The 21,366-nt window shown below is 40.4% G+C and overlaps 1 protein-coding gene across 1 annotated transcript; it reads left to right on the top strand.

Moving 5' to 3' along the window:
* Window positions 1-664: 664 nt before the first annotated feature.
* Window positions 665-18,196, top strand: LOC143099183 (NACHT, LRR and PYD domains-containing protein 3-like). The gene is made up of 11 exons (XM_076262251.1): window positions 665-757; window positions 1,080-1,111; window positions 1,472-1,585; window positions 3,154-3,222; window positions 5,552-7,319; window positions 7,605-7,778; window positions 8,869-9,042; window positions 10,474-10,647; window positions 11,479-11,634; window positions 14,293-14,339; window positions 16,392-18,196. The coding sequence occupies exons 1-11, from the start codon at window positions 684-686 to the stop codon at window positions 16,967-16,969; spliced, it is 3,360 nt and encodes a 1,119-aa protein (XP_076118366.1). The 5' UTR covers window positions 665-683; the 3' UTR covers window positions 16,970-18,196.
* Window positions 18,197-21,366: the final 3,170 nt, after the last annotated feature.

A 21,366-nucleotide genomic window follows, 5' to 3' on the forward strand; every position in this document is an offset into this window, starting at 1 on the left:
AAGTTACCAGGTTTTTAAAAATTGCTGTAGTCTAAGTCACCTGCGACCACACACAAGTCAGAGTGACAGTTTGAATGGCAGCACTCAGACTATGTATTAGTGATGTGTTAGAATTTTTTTTATAAGCAATGGATTTTTTTTTTGAGGCCAAGGTGAAATGAAATGAAGTTAAATGTGTAATTTGGATAAAATAAACTTTTCAATATTTTTCAATAAGTTTGGCTGTGTTAATTTGATCAGCAGTAGGCTACTTCTATATAATACATTCACAATAAAATACAATATTATAATTATACACAATACTAATTAGGCTATTATTATTAATAGTATTATTATAGTAATATTGTCCAGTACAGTACTGTAAATCTGAATTGCAGTAACTTACTGGTTGCCAGTTAGTTACTGTAAAAAAAGGCACTGAAATGTCTAACAGTGTATTGTAAGAAGTTATGAGAGACATGTTTGTTACTAATGAGAAATACACTGAAACCTGTTGAGAAGATTTAACAACCTCGGCATCGATGCCAATGCACAGATCTCTCTAGCATTTGTTGTCACAGAGGCCTTGCCACATCATGGACTACATTACCCATAACACCTTGCACATCTCACTCAAACCCACAACAACAGCTTAGTTCACTGTAACTATTTTTTTTTTAGCTACCTCAGATGTGAGTTAAGTAATGGCTGAGACTGAGAAGTTGGAGGAGTGTTCAAACCAGGTGAAGAGGAAACGCAGTCCCTCACCAACAATAGGGTCAGTTATGCCCAACACCTACACCTTTTACAGTGATGAACGATACATGATGCGTATATTGCCTGAGGTCTAATAGATGTTAAACTTGTTCCAACATACATAGGACAAAATGTACAATATGTTTCGTGTCCAGTTAAGTGTACTAATGGCTACATAATGACATGATGTACAATGTGTTTCATGTCCAGTTAAGTGGACTAATGGCTACATAATGTACAATATGTTTCATGTCCAGTTAAGTGGACTAATGGCTACATAATGTACAATATGTTAAATGTCCAGTTAAGTGTACTAATGGCTACATAATGTCATTTGTCAATAGGGAGTCAGCTGCTGATACTTTCAAAAAGTCTGGTGAGAATTCAATTTAATGCAAATTACCACTTATCAACATTTCAATATTCACTGAGTGAAAATGTATGATAATATTCCATGTTATTATGACCAACTTTTTGAAAGTAGGTTTTGCATGCTATATCTGTGAAGTTGCTCGGATATGACTTCTGCTGGGTGGTATTTTCAATATGTTTTCTGCATTTTCACTTCCAGTGCTGTTTCTTGTAGACATGTTGGCTAGTGAAAGCTAATGCACTGCAGTGATAATTAGTGCTGTATGCTAAGTGCACACAGACTGGTATGTGGAAATAACTGAATTTTCTCTTTTTGCTTTTTGCATATCTGGACAATTCTTCTCCACTGCTTCCTCCAACCCAGTCCAGCCAGCTTCTGTCTCGTCCTCCATTACAGCTGAAACTGGAGGAGTTGTTGTGTCCCCAAATCTTGCCGGCAATATCATCCATGGTCCAGTATCCATTCAGGTTTTTTCAGGTATAAAATTATGCTATGCATAATGTATGACATCTGCAATGCCAGACTTGCACACTTCATGGTTTAGATTTCCGGTGTGTTGAGGGTATTTGTTTGTAATGATTACTTTGACTTGTCTGCCCCTCATCCTTTTCTATATGGATGTATTAAGTAATTATTAAATATAACGATGTTTTACTTAGTATTTCACAAGATGGTTGTATTACAAACTGATGTACACAGTTGACATGGAACACCTGTAGTTTGAGGACGAACGAGAAAGCACTCGTTTGATAAATCAGCCAGTAGTAGACAAATAACTTTTAGAAATAATCTGTACTGCAAAAACGAATGTTGGTGGGTATTTAAACTATCTAGCGGGTGTTTTAACAGCTGCAAGAAATAGAAGCTTCATGGTCTTTATGTTCTTGTTCGTAAATTATTTTCATAAAACTTCAAGTTGCCCTATAACTTTACTCTCCAAACTCTTCACTGCACTGTAGCCAATTAACTGACAGTATGATAGGCTATTTATTTTCTGTAGGCTACAATAAACACATTTATTTTTTCAACTTTTGCAATATTACGCACTTGGCTACTGAACGCAAATCAGCAGGAGAGAGAATGCACGTAGCCTACGCAGCGTGTAGCGCAATGTGTAGGCTATTTGGTTACCAACTAACACTGTTAGACAATTCACTAACTTAAGACTTCAGTGCCATCATATACAACGTTTTTTTACACAACAAATACAGAAAGGATGGAGGCAGCAAAAGTAGAGAAGTCATTTCAGATGGTAGCCTAGAAATCTAGACGCGCCCCTAGCGGCAGCAAATTACATTTGCTGCCAGGGCTAGTCTAGCAACTCTCCGTTGACTTGTGAGCTCTAGAAATCGAAACTAAATCTGGCATTGAAATCGTGTATAGAGTCGTTTGTTGGGCTTAACATAATGATTGATGGCAGAGTTGCAACGGTTTGGCTTGAATTCCCTGCTACTTGAAAACAAATATCCTATTAAGTCCTATTGCGTGCAGAGGGAATTTGAAAGACAACTGATTATCCCGACCCTCGGACTGAGCACTGCGAACGGTGAGTGCCCAGACCCTACATTATAATGTGGGTCTGGCTCGCCAGGCTATTCAGATGGGGCAAGAACAAGGTGAATTTGTATGCTTGTCAAAACGTAGTCCTACCCTGCATTAGAGGAGCTGATCATCATACCAAGCACACTCGCTGTTTAAAGTCATACACCACGGTAAACTAAAACTAAAATGTTACAAAGGTGGCAAAAATAATATAGGGTATTATTAGCCATGACATTACTACACTATGAATCGTTCGTTCATTTTTTTTTTTTTTTGGGGGGGTGGGGGGGGGGTTTACAAACGTATTAAAAATCACCCCCCCCCCTCTGGTTTTTACACAAATCGCACCCTGTAATATAATGATGTTTTACTTAGTATTTCACAAGATGGTTGTATTACAAACTGATGTACACAGTTGACATGGTATATATTTGAAAAAACAAAAACAAACAATTATTATTCAGCAGTGGAGAATCATCTTTGTGTCTCTTTTGTATTCAAAGGATCTGCTGGAGCAACTTCTGCACAGAAAGAGGATGTGTGTTCTTCCGTCTCATGTGATGCAAAGACAGGTTCCGTATACAAACATATATGTTCGATTCAAGTGCATTTATCATAGTAGAGTAGCCTCAGGTGCAGTGCTAGCCTCATCCCACACCATACATTAGTATAATACAGCATAGAGCAGTGCTCTCCACAGAAAGATTAGAAGGGATATTTTGGGCTGAAAACCGCACCAATAAAAATAGTGATGGTTAGAGAATGTTCAGTGTCCCTAAAGGAATGCATGTCTTGACAGACACATGTTTCTATAAGGAAGTACTGTATAATTGTTTTAAAGGAACACACCACCGTTTTATAAAATTGGGTATTCTTCATCTCCCTTAGAGTTAGATAAGTGAGCAAAAACATTTTTGTCTCCGTGCATGCATTGTCGTAGTGCAGTAGCACCCCCGCTATGTTAGCTTAGCATAGTGAATGGAATCCTTTGTAGCCAGGTTGTATGTTATAAATAAAAGTGTCCTCCATCTTCACAACGAGTACAAATGGTAATGCAGATTAAGACGAGGTGATCTCCTAGGCAGGTATTGACTTGGGACTATATTGGGGCGAAGCACAGGCGAAGCACTGCTACTTGGGCGCAGAGATATCATGCTACACATCAGTACTTTTCTCACTCACTACAGCACAGACAATCTCTGCAATCTAAGCTAAACATTTTGTGTCGCATACAGCAAACATCACCTCACCACCGAATACACTGTAAACAAATGCGGTCTCTGACAGCCCATGCTCCAAAAACGGCAACAATAACAACTTGGTCCAACCAGTGGTTGAAATGAGACTTTACTCAGAGTAAAAAATAGACTATAGTCACTAATTCATGTTTGTTGAATACTCTATTATAACAGGTAGACTCCAGTCGCTAGTTCTGTTCAGTAGGTTGTCTCTCATTCATTAAGGGTAGTATCACGAATTTCAGGCCCAAAAAAGGCCCAAACATAAATGATCACATTCATCTAATCTTTCGTAGCGGTCCGTTAGCTGCCTGCCCCATAAGCATGCCGTCAAAAATACGTGTCTCTGTATGCAGCCTAGGCTCCGAGATCTGTACACAAAAGCAATTGCTACCAACAAGGGTTGGCAACCCCTCAAAAGCAAAATAAAGTGTTTCAACCAATAACCGACGAGATGCGCGTTTAGGAGAGTTTTAATTGCATGGGAGGGAGGGGGAGGGAGTAGCGAGCTAGCTCTCTGTTTTGTTTGAACATCAACAGAAGTGACGTATCCCTGCTATCGCTGATACAACCTTTAAGATATTAAATTGTTTCTTAGAAAATAAAACAAACAGATGAACTCTGGCTAAATAGCTAGCAAATCACACTCTGAGTTCTTAGATATTAGAAGAGACACTGACACATTGGTTTCTTTCAGATATGTTTCACAGATGCCTTGTTAAATTGAGCCTACACTGTTGTGGAAATATTTAATGTATCTTTTACTGAGGGTGTTCATCTTAGTTTCGGGGGAAGTTGTAGAGACCTGTTTAATAGGATTTAAAGGAACACCTCAACTTTTTGGGAAATGAGATTAATAGGCTCTACTACAGATTCAGACAATATAATACATAACCTTCTCCTCTCTATGTATGCAATCACTGAACATGACACAGTTAGCACAATTCACTAGAAGTGAGTTAGACCAGTTGGCCTATAGCTCCAGTGAATTATGTGAAAGATATTACACAACACATGAGTACCTTTTCTACCTCGCCACAGCACAAGCAATCTCTGTGCTTCTGTGCAATCTCAAGTCAATACCTGCCTAGGAAATCGTCTCGTCTTAATCTACATTGCCATTTGTACTAATTGTGAATATGCAGACCATAAGAATTAATTAGGGATTTTTTGGCTCACTTTTACTCAAGACATTCTATCTGGCGACGAGAGATTCCATTCTCTATTCTAAGCTAAGCTAGCGGGGTTGCTGGCAGACTAGGGATCACATTGGCCAGTGGCAGCGGCAAGCATAACACAACGCTCAGACTATAATAAGTTGTATCTCGTTCCTATGGTAACACAAACGATTTGCCTAAACTGACAATTGAATACGCTCGCGTTGCATTTTGAAAGTTGAACGAAGTTCAACGCTCAGCTTGTCAAACGCTACTGTTACGCTAGCGTTACCACCATTCTGCTAGCGTTGCCACTGTTCCGCTAGCGTTGCCACCATTCCGCTGCCGAACCATGAAGAACAATAGGAAACCTGCCGCTGGCTAATGTGATCCCCGCCTGACAAGACAATGGAGGCAAAATGCTTTTGCTCATTCACATGATGTGTTCCTTTAATAATGGACTTATTTACCCTGTAGTTGAGTTTTTTTTGTTCCCTTTTACATAGGTGATGCCATTGTTAAGAGCATCAGTGAACGAACCAAGAGGAGACTTAAGAGTACAGAGTACCTGTTTGAAGGTACTGAAGTGCGGAGAAAAGAAAAACTCTGTGAGGTCTACACGGAACTCTGTATCACAGATGGAGTGAGTGATGAGGTGAAAACTCAACATGAGTTGCGACAGATGGAAGTACAGTTTCAAAGGGAAAGATTTGCACAAGCTGCCATCAACTACAATGATATTTTCAAACTCTCTGCTGAACCTGGAGAACACATTAGAACTGTCATGACCAAAGGGATTGCTGGCATTGGCAAGAGTGTAACAGTGCAGAAGTTCATTCTAGACTGGAGAGAAAGAAGAGCCAATCGAGATGTGGATTTCATCTTAATGCTTCCTTTCCGTGAGCTGAATTTGTTCATCGATGACCAGTACAGTCTGCATGGTCTGCTCTGCGAGTTTCACCCTGAGCTACGGAATATCCCCAATGTGGAGTTGTTCGACAAAGCCAAGATAATATTAATCTTTGATGGTCTGGATGAGAGTAAATTTTGTTTAAATTTCAAAGGGAAGGGGTCTTTGTCAAGCATTACAGACACATCATCGGTGGGCATGCTGATAGTCAACCTCCTGAAGGAGAATCTACTGCCCTCCGCCTCCATATGGATCACGTCCCGACCAGCTGCTGCCCACCAGATTCCTCCTGAGTATATTGACCGATGGACGGAGATACAGGGCTTTAATGATGAACAGAAGGAGCAGTACTTCAGGAACAAAATCAAAGATGGACCGGAAGCCGACAGGCTCATGAAACAGATTAAGGCTTCCAGGAGCCTCTACATCATGTCTTCCATACCCGTATTCTGCTGGATTTTAGCAACTGTGATCTTAAGAACGGGGACCAAGGGCAAGCAAGCGATTCCCCAAACACTTACTGAACTTTTCGCTCACTTTCTTCTGATTCAGCTCACAAGGACGGAGCAGAAGAATGAGGATCATGAAGACAAAGATGTAAGACAGGTCCTGAATTCCAACAAAGATGTAATCTTAAAATTGGCAGAGTTGGCATACAGAGAGCTGGAAAAGGATAATGCACTGTTTTCCGAGGAGAACTTGAAAGATTACAGAATCGATATCCAAGACCTGGAGAAATCGGGTATGTGCACAGAAGTGTTTGTCTCAGAAACTGTGATCCTCCAGAAGAAAGTGTTCAGCTTTGTACACTTGAGCATCCAGGAGTTTCTTGCAGCTCTGTTTGTGTTTTACTCGTTCTCCACTGGCAACCTGGAGGTGCTGAAGTCCTTTGCCATGGAAGGACACCAGCTGCAGCACGACCTGCTGGAGAGCGCAGTCAGGAAGTCCCTTCAGAGCCAGAATGGACATCTGGACCTTTTCCTCCGATTCCTTCTTGGCCTATCTCTGGAATCCAACCAGAAGCTTCTTAAAGGACTGCTCATGCACACTCAAGAAAACTCAGGGAGCATCAAGAGGACCGTCCAGTACATCAAAAATACCATCAACAGGCACAACCAGTCCACAGAGAGATGCATGAACCTTCTCCTCTGTCTGCTGGAACTGAAGGACCGCTCTCTTCACGAGGAGGTGCAACGGTATGTGGAGTCAGGGGAACTGCTCTCGCCTGCCATTTGCTCCACCCTGGCCTACATACGTCTGGTGTCAGAGGATACCCAGGAGATGTTTGACTTGACGAAGTACAATACGACAGATAAGGGACGCATGAGACTGGTCATCGCTGTCAGGAGTTGCAGAAAGGCTCGGTATGTAAGATAATGACTGAGATATTGGTATAACACAACATTACAATTGTATGATGGTAATGTTCCTGACCAAAAACATTTGATAATGCTCCCACAGAAAGACTGATTGAAAGGAAATATGAGTATTTGACTATGTAAACTTTAGATGCAATACTTCACCCATACCCTTGTCAGTTAGCCATTATTTTATATCAAACAGAACTGAAGCCATTGCTAAAGCTACAAGAGCATTGAAGCCAATGATAGTGTGAACACATTGTACATTTTCTTTGTTCTTTTTTGTAGGCTTGTCCACTGTGGTCTTACCAAAGACTCATGTGAAACTATATCATCTGCTTTGAAGTTAGAGGGCTCTCAGCTGATGGAGGTCGATCTGAGTTACAACGCGGTGGGAGACTCTGGGGTGAGCGTGTTACTGGAGGGGTTGACTGACCGAAACAGCAGACTGCACACTTTGAGGTTAGTATAAGCACACATGTTTATTTCAATCTAAACCATTTTTGCTATGGAAACTCTTGTTGCACCCATTTAGGTGATGAGATAATATTCAATGGGAATTGAACTTGTGTTTCGAAGGGTGGTGGGTTCGATCCCTTGACAGCGCTTAGTTAGATACTGCCGAGATAAGCTTTTTTTTTTGTTATATAGACACAAATAGAACTAATTTACCTGTTATTGAATGAATTATTTTATGAATGTTATATTGTTATTGTGTGTATAAAATCATCGGAAACCAATGACACCACAATATGGTAGCTGGATGTTGGACATGTTGGAAAATTCAATCCCACTAGTCTCACACTTTTCAGAACACTGTACAAACAGAGATGAATCAATATATAAATTACATTAAATTCCAGTAATGGTATGGAGCATATTCTAGATGACTCATTTGTAGCAAATACTTCAGTCATGTCCCATGAGTAATAATACTGAGAATGGGAGCCAACAACCCCTTGGAAAAGTAGGCTTTTACAATGTTACATTGCTAAGTGTTTGCCCAAACACACCATGTAACTAGGTTATATCAGTGCCAACCGTGCCATTATTTTAAGGTTGCTAAAATGTGGCTTTGTAGGTAGATGGGTAGGGGATAGGCAGCTTGCCCTGCTAGGTTTTAGACCAAAAGCGCCTCACCAATGATTTCAGTTATAGATGGCGTCCTTTGTTGGATTAAAGTTAATAGCAGTAGTTTATCAACAGTGCAGCATTTTTTTTTCCCACCATGTTGCGGGCTGACTGAAAGTAGTATGCTGGCCTTATATTGCCCAGGTATGCTTTAGACCAATGCTCCTCACCAACCCTATGCTATTCTCTCAGTGTTGCCCATACATTGACTTATTTGTGGCGGCCCACCACAATATCAACACTGACCACCACACAATGATTTTCCAGGTTGTACTAAATTGTGCTTAGATCTGGTTAGCATCATAACCACGCTGTGCTAATTTGTTAAAAACTGTTGTATTCAAGTTAATTCTGCAAATCAACCACCACAAATGGAATCCAATACTGTGGGAAACACTGTCTCTGTACCCTCTCTGTGCAGGATGGCGAGCTGTGATCTAACAGGAAGTACTTGCAGGTCTCTAGCATCAGCCCTTCAGCTCGCCGAGTCACACCTAAGAGAGCTGGACCTGACCAACAACGACCTGACCGATTCAGGTGTAGCCGAGTTGTACTCTGCATTGTGCCACCAGGATTGCAAACTCAAGACATTGAGGTACAATGTGTACACTGATATCACTGACTGTTCTCATCCTGGAGTCCAGAAATGTATATTTACAATGCATGAACATTAGGGAGGTAACAGGCATTGTGTTCCTTTCAGTATATGAAGAAATATTTTGAGCTTTAATTTGTCTCCAACTTATTCTATTAAAATAATCTTTAGAAAATCATATTATGAATTTAAAATTGTGAATCACACTGAATCAGGAGTTGAGTGTATTGTTACATCCCTAATGAAGTCCTTCATTCATTCATGTATTTTATCCAATGCAACTAAGGCCATCATTATACCAGAAGACTTTGACTTGATTTGTGAAAGATTCTTGAAAGATTTTAGTCTTTTGAGTAAAGCTTGACTGGGAGGCATTAGTTGAAAGACTCCAATCTTTCACAAATCTTTCACAAATCCCGTCAAAGTCTTCTGATGTATGGATAGCATTAGTCAGATATTTTGGTGATTGCAAAGCCAGTCTCCTTAGATCAATTTGGGGTCAAGTGTCTTGCGCAAATATTTGCTTTTAACACATATACGCACAATATGAAATCTTGATACAGTATATCATAAAGTACTTTAATTAAAACACAGTAATATTTAGCACCTAACCCCCAACTGCTCCAGGTTTGTATTGCTAAATCACAAAGAAAGAATATCCCTCGGGATCAATAATGGTATATATACTGATTTAATACTGGACTATAAGAATAGTGCATAGAGAATAGTGCTGACATATAATTAGTATCATGTGATGTGGCCTCTAACAGCAGGAAAGATGCATATGTGGTATTTGGCTTGAGTTGTCTATTGTCTCTCCTGAAACTACAGCATGACAGTCATGGGTTTTTGTCATGTATGTAATGGTTTTGCCTGGAAACAATGTAATTGAACCTGTATAGGAATGGGCCTCGCCCCAGAGAACTTTGTTTTTTCTGCTGGAAATTGTTGATGTAACATGTTTGTTGTAACATGTCCCCGGTCGTGAACGGTAATGTGTTTCTTTTTAATAAACTGCCTGTACACTTACAAAGTTCTCAATGCTTCGGTTTACATGTAGAGACCCTCATTATGCTACCGTGTAAGTGTGGTGCTATTTTGAGCCTTGTTAGTGGTATAGAAATAGCGATTACTTTTTATTGTACGTCTGCCCCGAAGGCTAGCGTTAAACGCTAATTAGCGGTTTGCAATAAGACTGGTCACATTCGACTAGCATGAAAACAAATCCCAGCGAACGGTCGAACTCGGTACACATGTGTTATTAACCCCTAGGTTAATTTTGCGCCGGAATTGTCCTTTAAAAATGGCACCCTTTTTACTGTGTTGCTTTGTGGTTAAGATTCTTTAACACATTTCACTTGAGAATACAGTAAACTAGTCATATTTATTTTATTCCTATGGATTATTTACATCTGCTTGTGTTCATGGCAGACTTGCACAGTGCAACCTCACAGGAGGCTCTTGTGTGAAGCTGGCTTCAGCTCTGCGATCGGCACATTCCACCATTTTGGAGCTGGACCTGTCCAATAACAACCTGGGTGACTCGGGAGTTGAGGGGTTGTGTGATGCACTGGGTGACCTGAACTGCAAACTGGAAATGCTGAAGTAAGTACTTCACACACTTCAGAGGAGTATACCGTTTGTGTTTACCTCTTTCTCTTATGCTCTTTGGTTGTCTTGTCTCAGTGAGAGGTTTCTTCAGCCCATCTCTCTCTCTCTATCTCTTTCTCTCTCTCTCTCTCTCTCTTTCTCTCCCATAGACTCTGTGGTTGTCTTCTCCATACCTAGAGATTGGCATGGGGTACTTTCCATAAGATCATCTCTCAATGCAAATCAAACTAGCTATTGGGCTAACTGAAATAAAACCATGCCAATCTAGGTATGGTGAAGGGTATGTGATGATGTGGACCTATTTTAATTCCAAAGGCCAAGTGTCCTGGATCCATGGAATAACTGACCTTTAAAAATAAAAATCTGCCTGCCTCTATGGGAATTTAGCATAGGGGTGTGTACACATATGCCTCCTGTATTTTAAGGAAGAGCATGCATTTATTTACGATACATTACCAATATTTATTCACAAAGAAAATTGGTGTCCTTAAAGATAGGATTTGTCCTCTTTTTTTAATTAAGGCATTAAGATCAATTTCCAAAAGATGATTTCTTTCCCCTATTTTTAGTCAACTTTAGCATGGGTTTGTAAACTTATTCTCACCACTGTAGTTGTGTAAATGTCTGAACTGGTTGAATGGAAGTCCCCTTCGTGGGACAATTTATATTGTTCTTTTTTTGTTTGTTAGTGGGGTATTTTATTTGTTGTACTGGTATCCTAAGTCAGTGTGTTACCTGTAGTGAAGTTTTTTTAATCAAATCTCTCTCTTCTCTCTATCTATCTCTCTCTCTCTCTCTCTCTCTCTCTCTCTTTCTCCCGAATAGGCTCTCCGGTTGTCTTGTCACAGAAAAGGGTTGTGGCTTCCTGTCCTCAGCTCTCAGACAATGTCCTTCCCGCCTCAGAGAACTGGACCTGAGCTACAATTACCCAGGAGACACTGGATGCCTGAAGGACAAAGAGTGCTACCTAGAAAAACTGAAGTGAGTTTTAGTGTTGTTTGTGTATGTATGACCAGAAATGTACTTGTATTCATTTAGAGTTGATGTTTTATATGTGATGTGATGATGTGATTTACAAATGAGGAATGACGTTTAAACTACAGTGCAATAGTGCTAAGAGCATGGACGGATTATCATGACCACTGGCCCTAGGCACAACATGCGAACACATACACGCAGTCTAACAGGTGACATATGGTTTGGTGTTGGTTTACTCATGCATTACCATTTTCAAAAAGTGTGAAACCTGTGAGAAATAGGCGAAAGGCTAATCATTAATCTACTAGCCTACAAGCTGAAATTTGGTATGAAATTGTAGGCTATTCTGTTTAGATTCTATTAAATTCTGGGGTACGGGGGTTTCTGGCAGATAATTGGACGATTTCCACACAATTTTGAAAATAAGCTTTAGGATAGCTGCCTGTCATCTGACTCATCCAAACCATGTGCATGTGTGAAACAAACACTAACATGGGACTTGGACATCACAATGAATGAGGAATAAACAAATCTCCACTGATAAGAGAGTTTAGCGAGGTTTAATTGACAGAAATTGACTAAGTTAGTATTTACTTAGTACTAGTTTAGTACTACTTTAGTATAGTAAATTTTAAACAGCCCATCATTGTTTCGCAAAGCTGCTGTTGCCTACTGGTTGTGCTTTGGGGTTAGTATGTCTATATTTCTTCACTTTTAGCTTTAACTTTGGAAAAAATGTGTCACATATCAATACACATTGATTGTAAGCTATACCAGGCACTAACAACAAACAATAATGTGCTTGCTCTATGCGTAAATCCGTTTTAAATTATGGATGTGCTTACTGCGCTACACTCAAAATATTATTTAGACAGAAGTAGATTTCATGTTCATGAGTTGTTGAAGTAGATAGATCATCACATACCCTAGGACAGTGTTTCTCAAACTTCTTTTCTGGGGACCCACTTTTGAAAAATGACAGACTATCGCGACCCAACTCGTGACTGTGGTAGTTAACAAACTAGATCCTTATAGAAAGCTGTTAGCTTTCCTATATAAGGTATAAGGAACCAATGAGACAACAAATTCCCATTATGTTATTGTGTAGCTTAGTACCCTGGGAGTGAGACAGCTATAAGTTATTGTCTTGAGAGTGAGACAGTTGTCTGTGTGACTTTCTGAGTCACTCCTTAGAGCAGTGGTTCTCAAACGTTTTCTTTCATTCCCCACTTTGATCAAGGGGGCATTCTCGAGCCCCACCTGTCCCTCATCGCTCTAAGAAAGTGGTAGGTCAAGCTTAAAATTGTCAAATTTATTGAAATAATGACAAGTTCTAAATATCCCCTTCAAAAGAGTTAAAATCAGCTGGTGCTGCAGATATAATAATAAATAAATACATACATAATAACACACATAGGCTATTACTGTTTTCCAGCAACATATTAGGAAGCATAGGCCATTTTACAGCATTGTACAATATATTCAATGAAATACCAACATGCTGCATTAAATGGATCCATAATCCAGTCATACTGAGCACTGCTGGTTGGGAAATATTTTTGAAATAAACTTTGCAGGGATGTGATGTAGGCCTACTGTTTAACACATTAGACGTTTCAGCGATTTGGCTCAGAAATCTCAAAGGCATCGCGTGAATGCAGTAATCTTATTTGCTAGGTGAGGTAGGTGCTTGTCTTTGCCTTGTAACTGGACATTTAACTCATGTATCGCTAAGATATATCAAATATATCGCTAAGATAGGCCAGCTTCGTCAAGAAATGTTCATTAGTGAACGTGCTTGCAGATTCAAACATGCGCTCTTCCTCCAAGAAGAGGCGACTCGGAGCTCAAACACGCGCGACAGCATTTTACCTCGGGAAAGCCACCTTTCCTCGCTGTGAAACAGTACAGCCTTTTGGTCAGCTACCATCTCTTCGCAAAATGCGGAGAATAGACGCGCTTTTAAGCGCCGGGTTTTGATGAAATTCATCACTCTCACAACAACATTCAAAATCTCATGTAGGTCGGGACTAACTAAGCTGCCTTGACACGAGCGCTTCCCTATGAATAACACAGTGCGTCCATTGCGCATCGGGTGCTACCTGGGCCTAGGCTACAAATAAAAAAACTCCGGTTTTTCACGTCAGTTCGCGCCCCACCTGGCATGTCTCCGCGACCCAGTAGTGGGTCGCGACCCACAGTTTGAGAAACGCTGCCCTAGGATTGTTATGAATAGTGTACTTGATGTGAGCGCATTGCTTGCAATAATATCAATTATAGCGGATGTTTCGTGTCACATGTCTGTAAATAAGTGCAATTTGTCAAGTCTTTCAGGACCCCCCTGGAGTGCTAAGTGCCCACTTTGCCTAGATGCATTAATCCGTCTATGCCTAAGGGTAATAGGAAATGCTTTGGAAATACAAAGAGAGGGTTGCCAACACAGCTCATTTTAATTTCAGGAAAATGTTAGATATTGCAGATCAAAAACACAGGGATTATTTATGATTGACGGTGATGATGGTTACTAAATCAATCCTATTCAGTAAAGGTTTTGATATCTTGTAAATAATTGTCAACTACGCAATACACATGTATATTATTTGAATGTTTGTATGTATGTGTATCAATGTATGTTTGCATCTGTGTTTCCTTTCCTTACAGTGTGGATCATAATGACGGTTGCTGGCTGAAGCCAGGTCTACAGAAATGTAATTATGAAACCTCTGGATTTTGTTTTCTATGTATTTGTTGAAATCCTTCCTGTGTTCTGGATTGTGTTGATGTATCATCAGATAAGTCATAGCAGTTATTTTGGGGGTTTGTGTGTGTGTATTGGATCCACAGATGCACGTCCAGATTGTTTATGTTGATGGTTGTTATGAAAACGTGCCATTATTGTTATTATTTAGAATATGTGCAGATGTCTGGGATACACACACACATATAAAGTGTATTTTTTTAAGTATATTGTTGGGGCTTGTTTGGAATACACACACACACACACACACACACACACACACATAAAGTGTAGTTTTTTAAGTATATTGTTGGGGCTTGTTTGGGACACACACACACATAAAGTGTAGTTTTTTTAAGTATATTGTTGGGGCTTGTTTGGGATACACACACACATAAAGTATATCAGTGTTTCCCATACATTGACTAATCTGTGGCGGGGCGCCACAAAATAAAAATCGTCCGCCACACATAAATATTCTATGTTTAATTTAATTTAATTTAATTTAATTTAAATTAAATATAAGATCAAATCCTTGCATTGCCATTAAGCTGTAGCCTGGCGGGCCATCCTATATCATTGAAATGTATAGTCTGGAATCGAACCATTCACCTCGCTTAATCCAAGGGGCGGGCAGATAATTGTCTTTCAAACTGCCTAGGCATGCAATAGGCCAGCGCTACGACCATATCCGTATCCGGTCGGCAAAACGGCAAATACATCCTTCTTCGAAAGGAATGACTTAAGTGCATTGTGTTGCTCAAATTTCAAAGAAAAGCACAAATCCAACTCCTCCAAAGTTGACGCCAACGCCGATTCAAACAACCACTCTTCGTTCGCCATAGCCACCTTCCTTGTTGTTGACTGTCGTTATCCTGTTAAACCCGCCTTAAGACTCTCTAACAAAATAGAGCACTGTGATTGGATGACGTCCACGGTGTCAGCCAATAGAAATCCCTATGGTTTGGTACTAGACGTACAGGCTGAGCAAATTAATTTGCCGCCGCTAGGGTGATTGAGCTGCGCTTTTTATGCACGCAGCCTTTCCTTGCCCCGCCCCACTCTCTCTCGTAGCCCGCTGCCCCTCCTCTGCATGTGCATTTAACAAAATATTCACGATTGTTGAAGGATTGTTGTTGCCACATAGAAGCATGAAACATGCATTGCATAGAAGACGTCTGGCTAAATTGCTATTAAATCCACTTAGCATCGTGACCATGCTGCGAAAATTTGTTCAAAACTGCTGCATTGAAGTTAACTCTGCTAAGATCTTATCACAACATAGTAGGCTACATTGAAGAGACTAAACTAAGTTAAGTTATGCAATCAAGCAGTATCTCAAAGCTAACATTAGAATACTGTTTGGATGTCGAATTTAGCATGCTTAGCAGGCTCATTTTATTGACTCTGACACTGAATGTTTGCAAAATCCCGATGTAAATGGAAAAGTGTTTTCCAAAATTCAAAAGTGCTTGTCCCAAGGAGAAGTACGAACATTTATTTTAACTATGTAGAAAACGTTAAGAATTGCATCCACACATCAGCAGCCTTTAAACTGTGTTACAATTGCAATTTGCAAGGGTTCCCTCACAAACGTCTTAAAGTGACAGGCACTCAATTAGACCTATACACTACCAAGACGATGCCCCCCCCCCGTTGTCCAAGTCAGCTACCGCCACAAATAGAATCCAATTCTGTAGGAAACACTGTATATTGTTGGGGCTTGTCTGGGATACACACACACACATAAAGTGTAGTTTTTTAAGTATATTGTTTGTGATAATATATTGTTGTTGTTATTAGTTTTTTAAATTATATTGTTGGAGCTTGTTTGCCTTTATTGTGATGAAAGAGACTGACAGCAAGCGTGTGGGAGAGAGAGATCGGAAGGGATTGGGAAATGACCCGGGTTGGACTCGAACCTGGGACCCCGTGGCCACTTGGACCTGGAAGTGGTGCGGGCGCTGTAGCCAGGTGTGCCACAGTAAGTGTAATATATATGTATAATCTGACATTTCTGCAGATGCCTGGGAGCTCACACTGGACGTCAACACGGCCCACCCCGAGGTGCAGCTCAGCGACGGGAACCGGACGCTGACGCATGTGGACGAGGAGCAGCCGTACCTTGACCACCCGGAGCGGTTTGACCACTGCCCCCAGGTGCTGTGCACCGAGGGCCTGACTGGACGCCACTACTGGGAGGCCGAGTGGAGCGGCGGCGAGGCCGTCATCGGCGTGGCCTACCGGAGCATCCGCAGGAAGATGTGGGGCGCCGACTGCAAGATTGGACTGGACGACAAGTCGTGCGGCCTGTGGTGTGAAGGTGGGCGGTACTTCGTGAGGCATAACAAGAACAAAACGATCATACCCCCACCAGCGTCCTCCTCCTCCTCCTCCTCCTCTTCCTCCTCCTCCACCCCCACACACTCCAAGAGAGTGGGAGTGTATCTGGACTGGCCCGCCGGCACCCTGTCCTTCTTTAGCGTCTCGTCCGGAAGGCTCGTCCACATTCACACCTTCTACTCCACGTTCACCGAACCCCTCCACCCGGGGTTCTGGGTCCACGTCGATTCCTCCGTGTCCCTGTGCCCGGTCACATAGGTAGATAGATAGATGGATAGATAGATACTTTTGATCCCCAAGGGGAAATTCAAACATGATGCCCACAGCCACTAGTTGGGTTCATCCAAATCTGGAGGCCTGTAGTAGCACGGTAATACATCACATCATAATAAAAAAAATCCATCATGGGACAATTACCCTGTTTTTGGACCTTTTAGACCTTTTTTTTATGTTTGGACCATTTACCAGTGGGGATGTCGTTACAACAAAAACTGTGGTTAAAACATGGACCGAATAATCATGTGAAGGAGTTGTGTTTTGACACTCCTTATTGTATAGTTATGTAAGTGTGTGCATAAATAACAGTACAATATTTCAAAGGTTGTATTCATTAGGTGTTTTTAATATTTGTTTAGTTCGTTCTTGGTTTTATCTTAGATGGGACTCTTGAGGTCCACACAAGTTGCATGTCTGCGCTGGCTCCCTGGTTCATCTACTTTACATTCACTCACCTAGCCATGTAGCTGCCTTGCTGACGTAGCTGTTGGCTGCAGCAACTCGAGCTAGGTAGCACCGATTTTCGTTTTATTTTTCATACCGACATTACTCTGTGACATCGAGAACAGAGATCACTTGATTTCTCCTTTAAGTGTCACCTGTATCCAAAAATGTTATATTTTATGAATTGTTTTTTTTTATCTGCACTGTATAGTATTTTGTTTTAGATACAGTATGTAAGGGATAATGTATAGAACGGCGGTCATTATTGGGAAAATAAGTCCCGACAGGTCGAACAGGACCCCGACGCGCACCGGCGTTCTATACATTATCCTGCTTATTACACGGCTACTTGCCAAAACAAAATAATAAACTCCCCACGATATGACATTAGCCTACATAGCCTAGCCTATTTGTTACCGTTCATCGTGGCATTTGCTGAGAAACAAATAGTTTGCAACAACACACGCTGAACTTGAATCAAACATTCTTTAGAACACAGCTGATCAACCGTCTGCTTTCACTTTTGAATGAAGTTCCAGTCCTTGCGTAGTGATATGAAAGACCTGAATTTGAAGCACAAACTCCGTTGCCATTGACAGCGGTCATTATTTTTTTCAGAGGTCCTTTCCCAAGAAATAATGACCGCTAGAACTTTGGGAAATCCCATTCAAGTCAATGGAGCGTTCTACTTGCCTTGTGAAGAGCCGTGTAATAATTGGTAGTGTATCTTTTATAATACAGCATTTCGTTTTGTACCTAGTTTAGCATTTAGTTTAATTTTGTAATATATGGCCTGTGTGGTCATGTCCTGCAGTGTCTTTCTCTCTTTTATGAGACTGACTGCTCTTGTCTGAGAAAAAACGCTGAACAAATAAATTGTAAAACTGATATCTAAAATATCTGTTTTATATTGAAGGTTCCGTCCATGATTCTAATGCAATTAAAACAATGTTGATTATACATTTACACATACACTAAGACTGGACTGAAAGGATCTGTAGACAAAGCATTTAATTCTTATAAAGTTTCATTACTAAAGCACAGCTGATCTCAATGCTTCAGTTAACAGTCTCATAGAAACCCAGAGAGCAGAGAACATAATTCAGGTTTGAGAGACCTGTAGTACATGTCAACTGAAGTTCCAATGATCTCCAAATCAGCGAAAACACCTCCCATACTGTACTCTCAATACAGACCTGTAGTGATGTAGCAGCCTCCTCACTCCTGCACTGTCTTTACAGCTGGTTTGGTTCTGCAGACAACTGGTTTATAAGATGTCAGTGTCAGAAAGAGTGAATGAGCAGAGAACCTAAATCAGGTTTGATAGACCGGAAGGACATGTAGAAACTGGAGTTCTCACTAGTTGAACCCACAATAAACAAAAATAAATGCATGGGATATTTATGTTTACTCACTACGCAGGTATTGATCTCAGACTCTAAAGGGCATATAAGTAAGGCATGCATTTTGTCGTATGTACTTCGTGATATCCTTGTCATAATAGATGATATTCGGACAGCGGAGTAGGGACATTACTGTGCCCTGGAACGTACACTCTACTACTCTGCTACATGCTATAAATGTATGTGTACTACAATACTGCCATAAGATTACAGTGCCACCTATAGGTCATTACATGGCATTCCCATACACTACATTCTGATACATTTTCAATCATAACACATGTTCCCCCTAAAAATGAAGCCATGGTATGAGTAGCACTTTTGTATAGTTTACACAAGTTGATCATCACTAAAATATGGAGTAAAGGAGAATCAAAATGAGAGCCATCATCTCACATCAAAACAGAATTGACCCAGGTTACCCATTTGAAACATGAACACAACACTACAATTTGATGTTGTATAAATGTTGTAGCTGCAGCTGCATCCACTATTGGTTCAAATCTGACCCATGGTCATTTCCTGTGCCCAACCCATCTTCTCCAAAACCCCATCACTCCCTGACACAGTTTGTCTTAAAACTGCAACACAACTGGGAGAGAGAGGTATTATGTAAGGTAATATCTTGTGATATTCTATCACAAGGGGTAAAAGTAATTCATTTACGGAAACTTGTAGACCTGCAAAAATAAGAATGAATCAACTGAAGCCTCCACAATCACCTTGTCTAGCAACGCAGACCTCCATCAGAAAAGGACATGCATGCAGGAGATTGAGAAAACAACTGCAGTTGGCTGTTTTACCCATGCAGCTGATGACCAGTCACTCTGCATGCAACCCTGCAACACACACACACACACACACAGGGACCTGGTAGAACACTGCAGACCACAGAGGAACAGTGACAGCAATCACCCCACTACAGCAACTATGACACAAATAAAAGGCCTTTATTCAATACTGGCTACATGTCTACACATTTGAACTTTTAGTCCTCATGAAGAAACATCATTGACCCAGAGAAGCATTCCCATTTCTTTTTTCTTTCTATTCAGTAAATCTTGTAGCTGCAGCATTCATACCACAGTCGGGTCCAAGTGCCCCCTGTGTTCAAATCTGACCTAGATGGTCATTTCCTGATCTCATCTCTATATCTCTACCCCACTCGCTTCCTGTCACTCTTCACTGTCTTATCTGAATAAAGGAAAACAGCCCAAAAATGCACAATTATAATTAATAATGTCTCCATAGTGAAACTGAGCCTATGGCTACTCATGTATAAAATCAGAATTATAGTCCAGAAGAGAATGTTCTAGATGGATGTGAACATCCAGGGCTCAGATGTTTTTTTTTTTATGTTTGTAGCCCTATTTAAAAAAAAAAACATTTTACTATTTCAATCTACTTGATTGCCTGGATTTTCAATTTGCTTATGCTAAAACATAATCATTTAAAAAAAAAAAAAAAAAATTCTCTCAATGACCATTTACCCTATTTAGCTCCCGTGGAGTCAGGGACACCAAACGTGCTCCTGTTACCTTTCTCTTAAATAAATCAAGAAAGTTTTAGATGTAGCCAACCTTCCGCTAAATGTTTTTTTTAGCACACAATGCACATTCTGGCATTAATGTGCCCGAGGCACAATATATGTTCTCCATACACATATGCATATACAGGAAAAAATAGGGGATATACAGGAAAAATAAGGCTAATAAAATAAATGTTCTGCTCTCTACACCCAGTTAAACATCAATTGGGACTTTAAGACAGAAGGGGGGCTATTACTCAGCTCAATATCTCCTCTCAGGCAAAAACTGACAGAGATATACACAAGGAAATGTAGACAAGGAAAACCACATAGTGCCAAAGGCACTTTGCTTGTTCTACAGACCAGTCTATACTGTACACAGAGGCAAGCAAACATAATCAAACTTTGATTATAGATAGATAGATAGATAGATAGATAGATAGATAAAATAAACAAGTAAATAAATAAATACAAAGTTTGAGTTGGATTTGAAGTGAGTCATTTAATATGACATAATATGACAAGTCTTAGCTCGACTAACAGCCAATATATATATATATATATATATATATATATATATATATATATACATATATATATATCCAACAGCCAACATATATCCAAAAGGCAATATTTTCCTCTCTTGTTCCATCTCTCTGAATTTATTTACTAACAAATTCAGTGAGGAAGAATGAGAACAAGTGAGTGTTAATGCAACTGGATGTAAAACAGGATTTGCATCTGCACAGATTATATCAGTCTGATCTGACCTGGGGCTTGTTTTGAGGGTTACCTCAGTGTTTCCTCAATGTGCATGAATACTGAGGCCACCTGCACAGTGGGGCCTTTCATCTGGATACGTCACCTTTGTTCCTCTGACACACGGTAGCCTACCTTCTCACTGTGCTGCTGTCTACGCACTACATACTGAATGACCCTTAGTTTGAGTGACACCATTTCACAACTGCAAGTTGGCTGTAGCTGACATGGCTGCCCAAATTTGC

The sequence above is a fragment of the Alosa pseudoharengus genome, unplaced genomic scaffold, assembly GCF_046254945.1.
Source record: "Alosa pseudoharengus isolate Yale_2024_CS ecotype anadromous, Long Island Sound unplaced genomic scaffold, YU_APseudo_1.1 YU_APseudo_1.1_scf_25, whole genome shotgun sequence".
Lineage (NCBI taxonomy): Eukaryota > Metazoa > Chordata > Actinopteri > Clupeiformes > Clupeidae > Alosa > Alosa pseudoharengus.

Excerpts from the sequence above, each read along its gene's own strand:
- LOC143099183 (XM_076262251.1), top strand. The coding sequence starts at position 684 with ATGGCTGAGACTGAGAAGTTGGAGGAGTGTTCAAACCAGGTGAAGAGG. Across the intron at positions 758-1,079 it reads AGTCCCTCACCAACAATAGG|GGAGTCAGCTGCTGATACTT; the intron begins GTCAGTTATGCC and ends ATTTGTCAATAG. Across the intron at positions 1,586-3,153 it reads ATCCATTCAGGTTTTTTCAG|GATCTGCTGGAGCAACTTCT; the intron begins GTATAAAATTAT and ends TTGTATTCAAAG.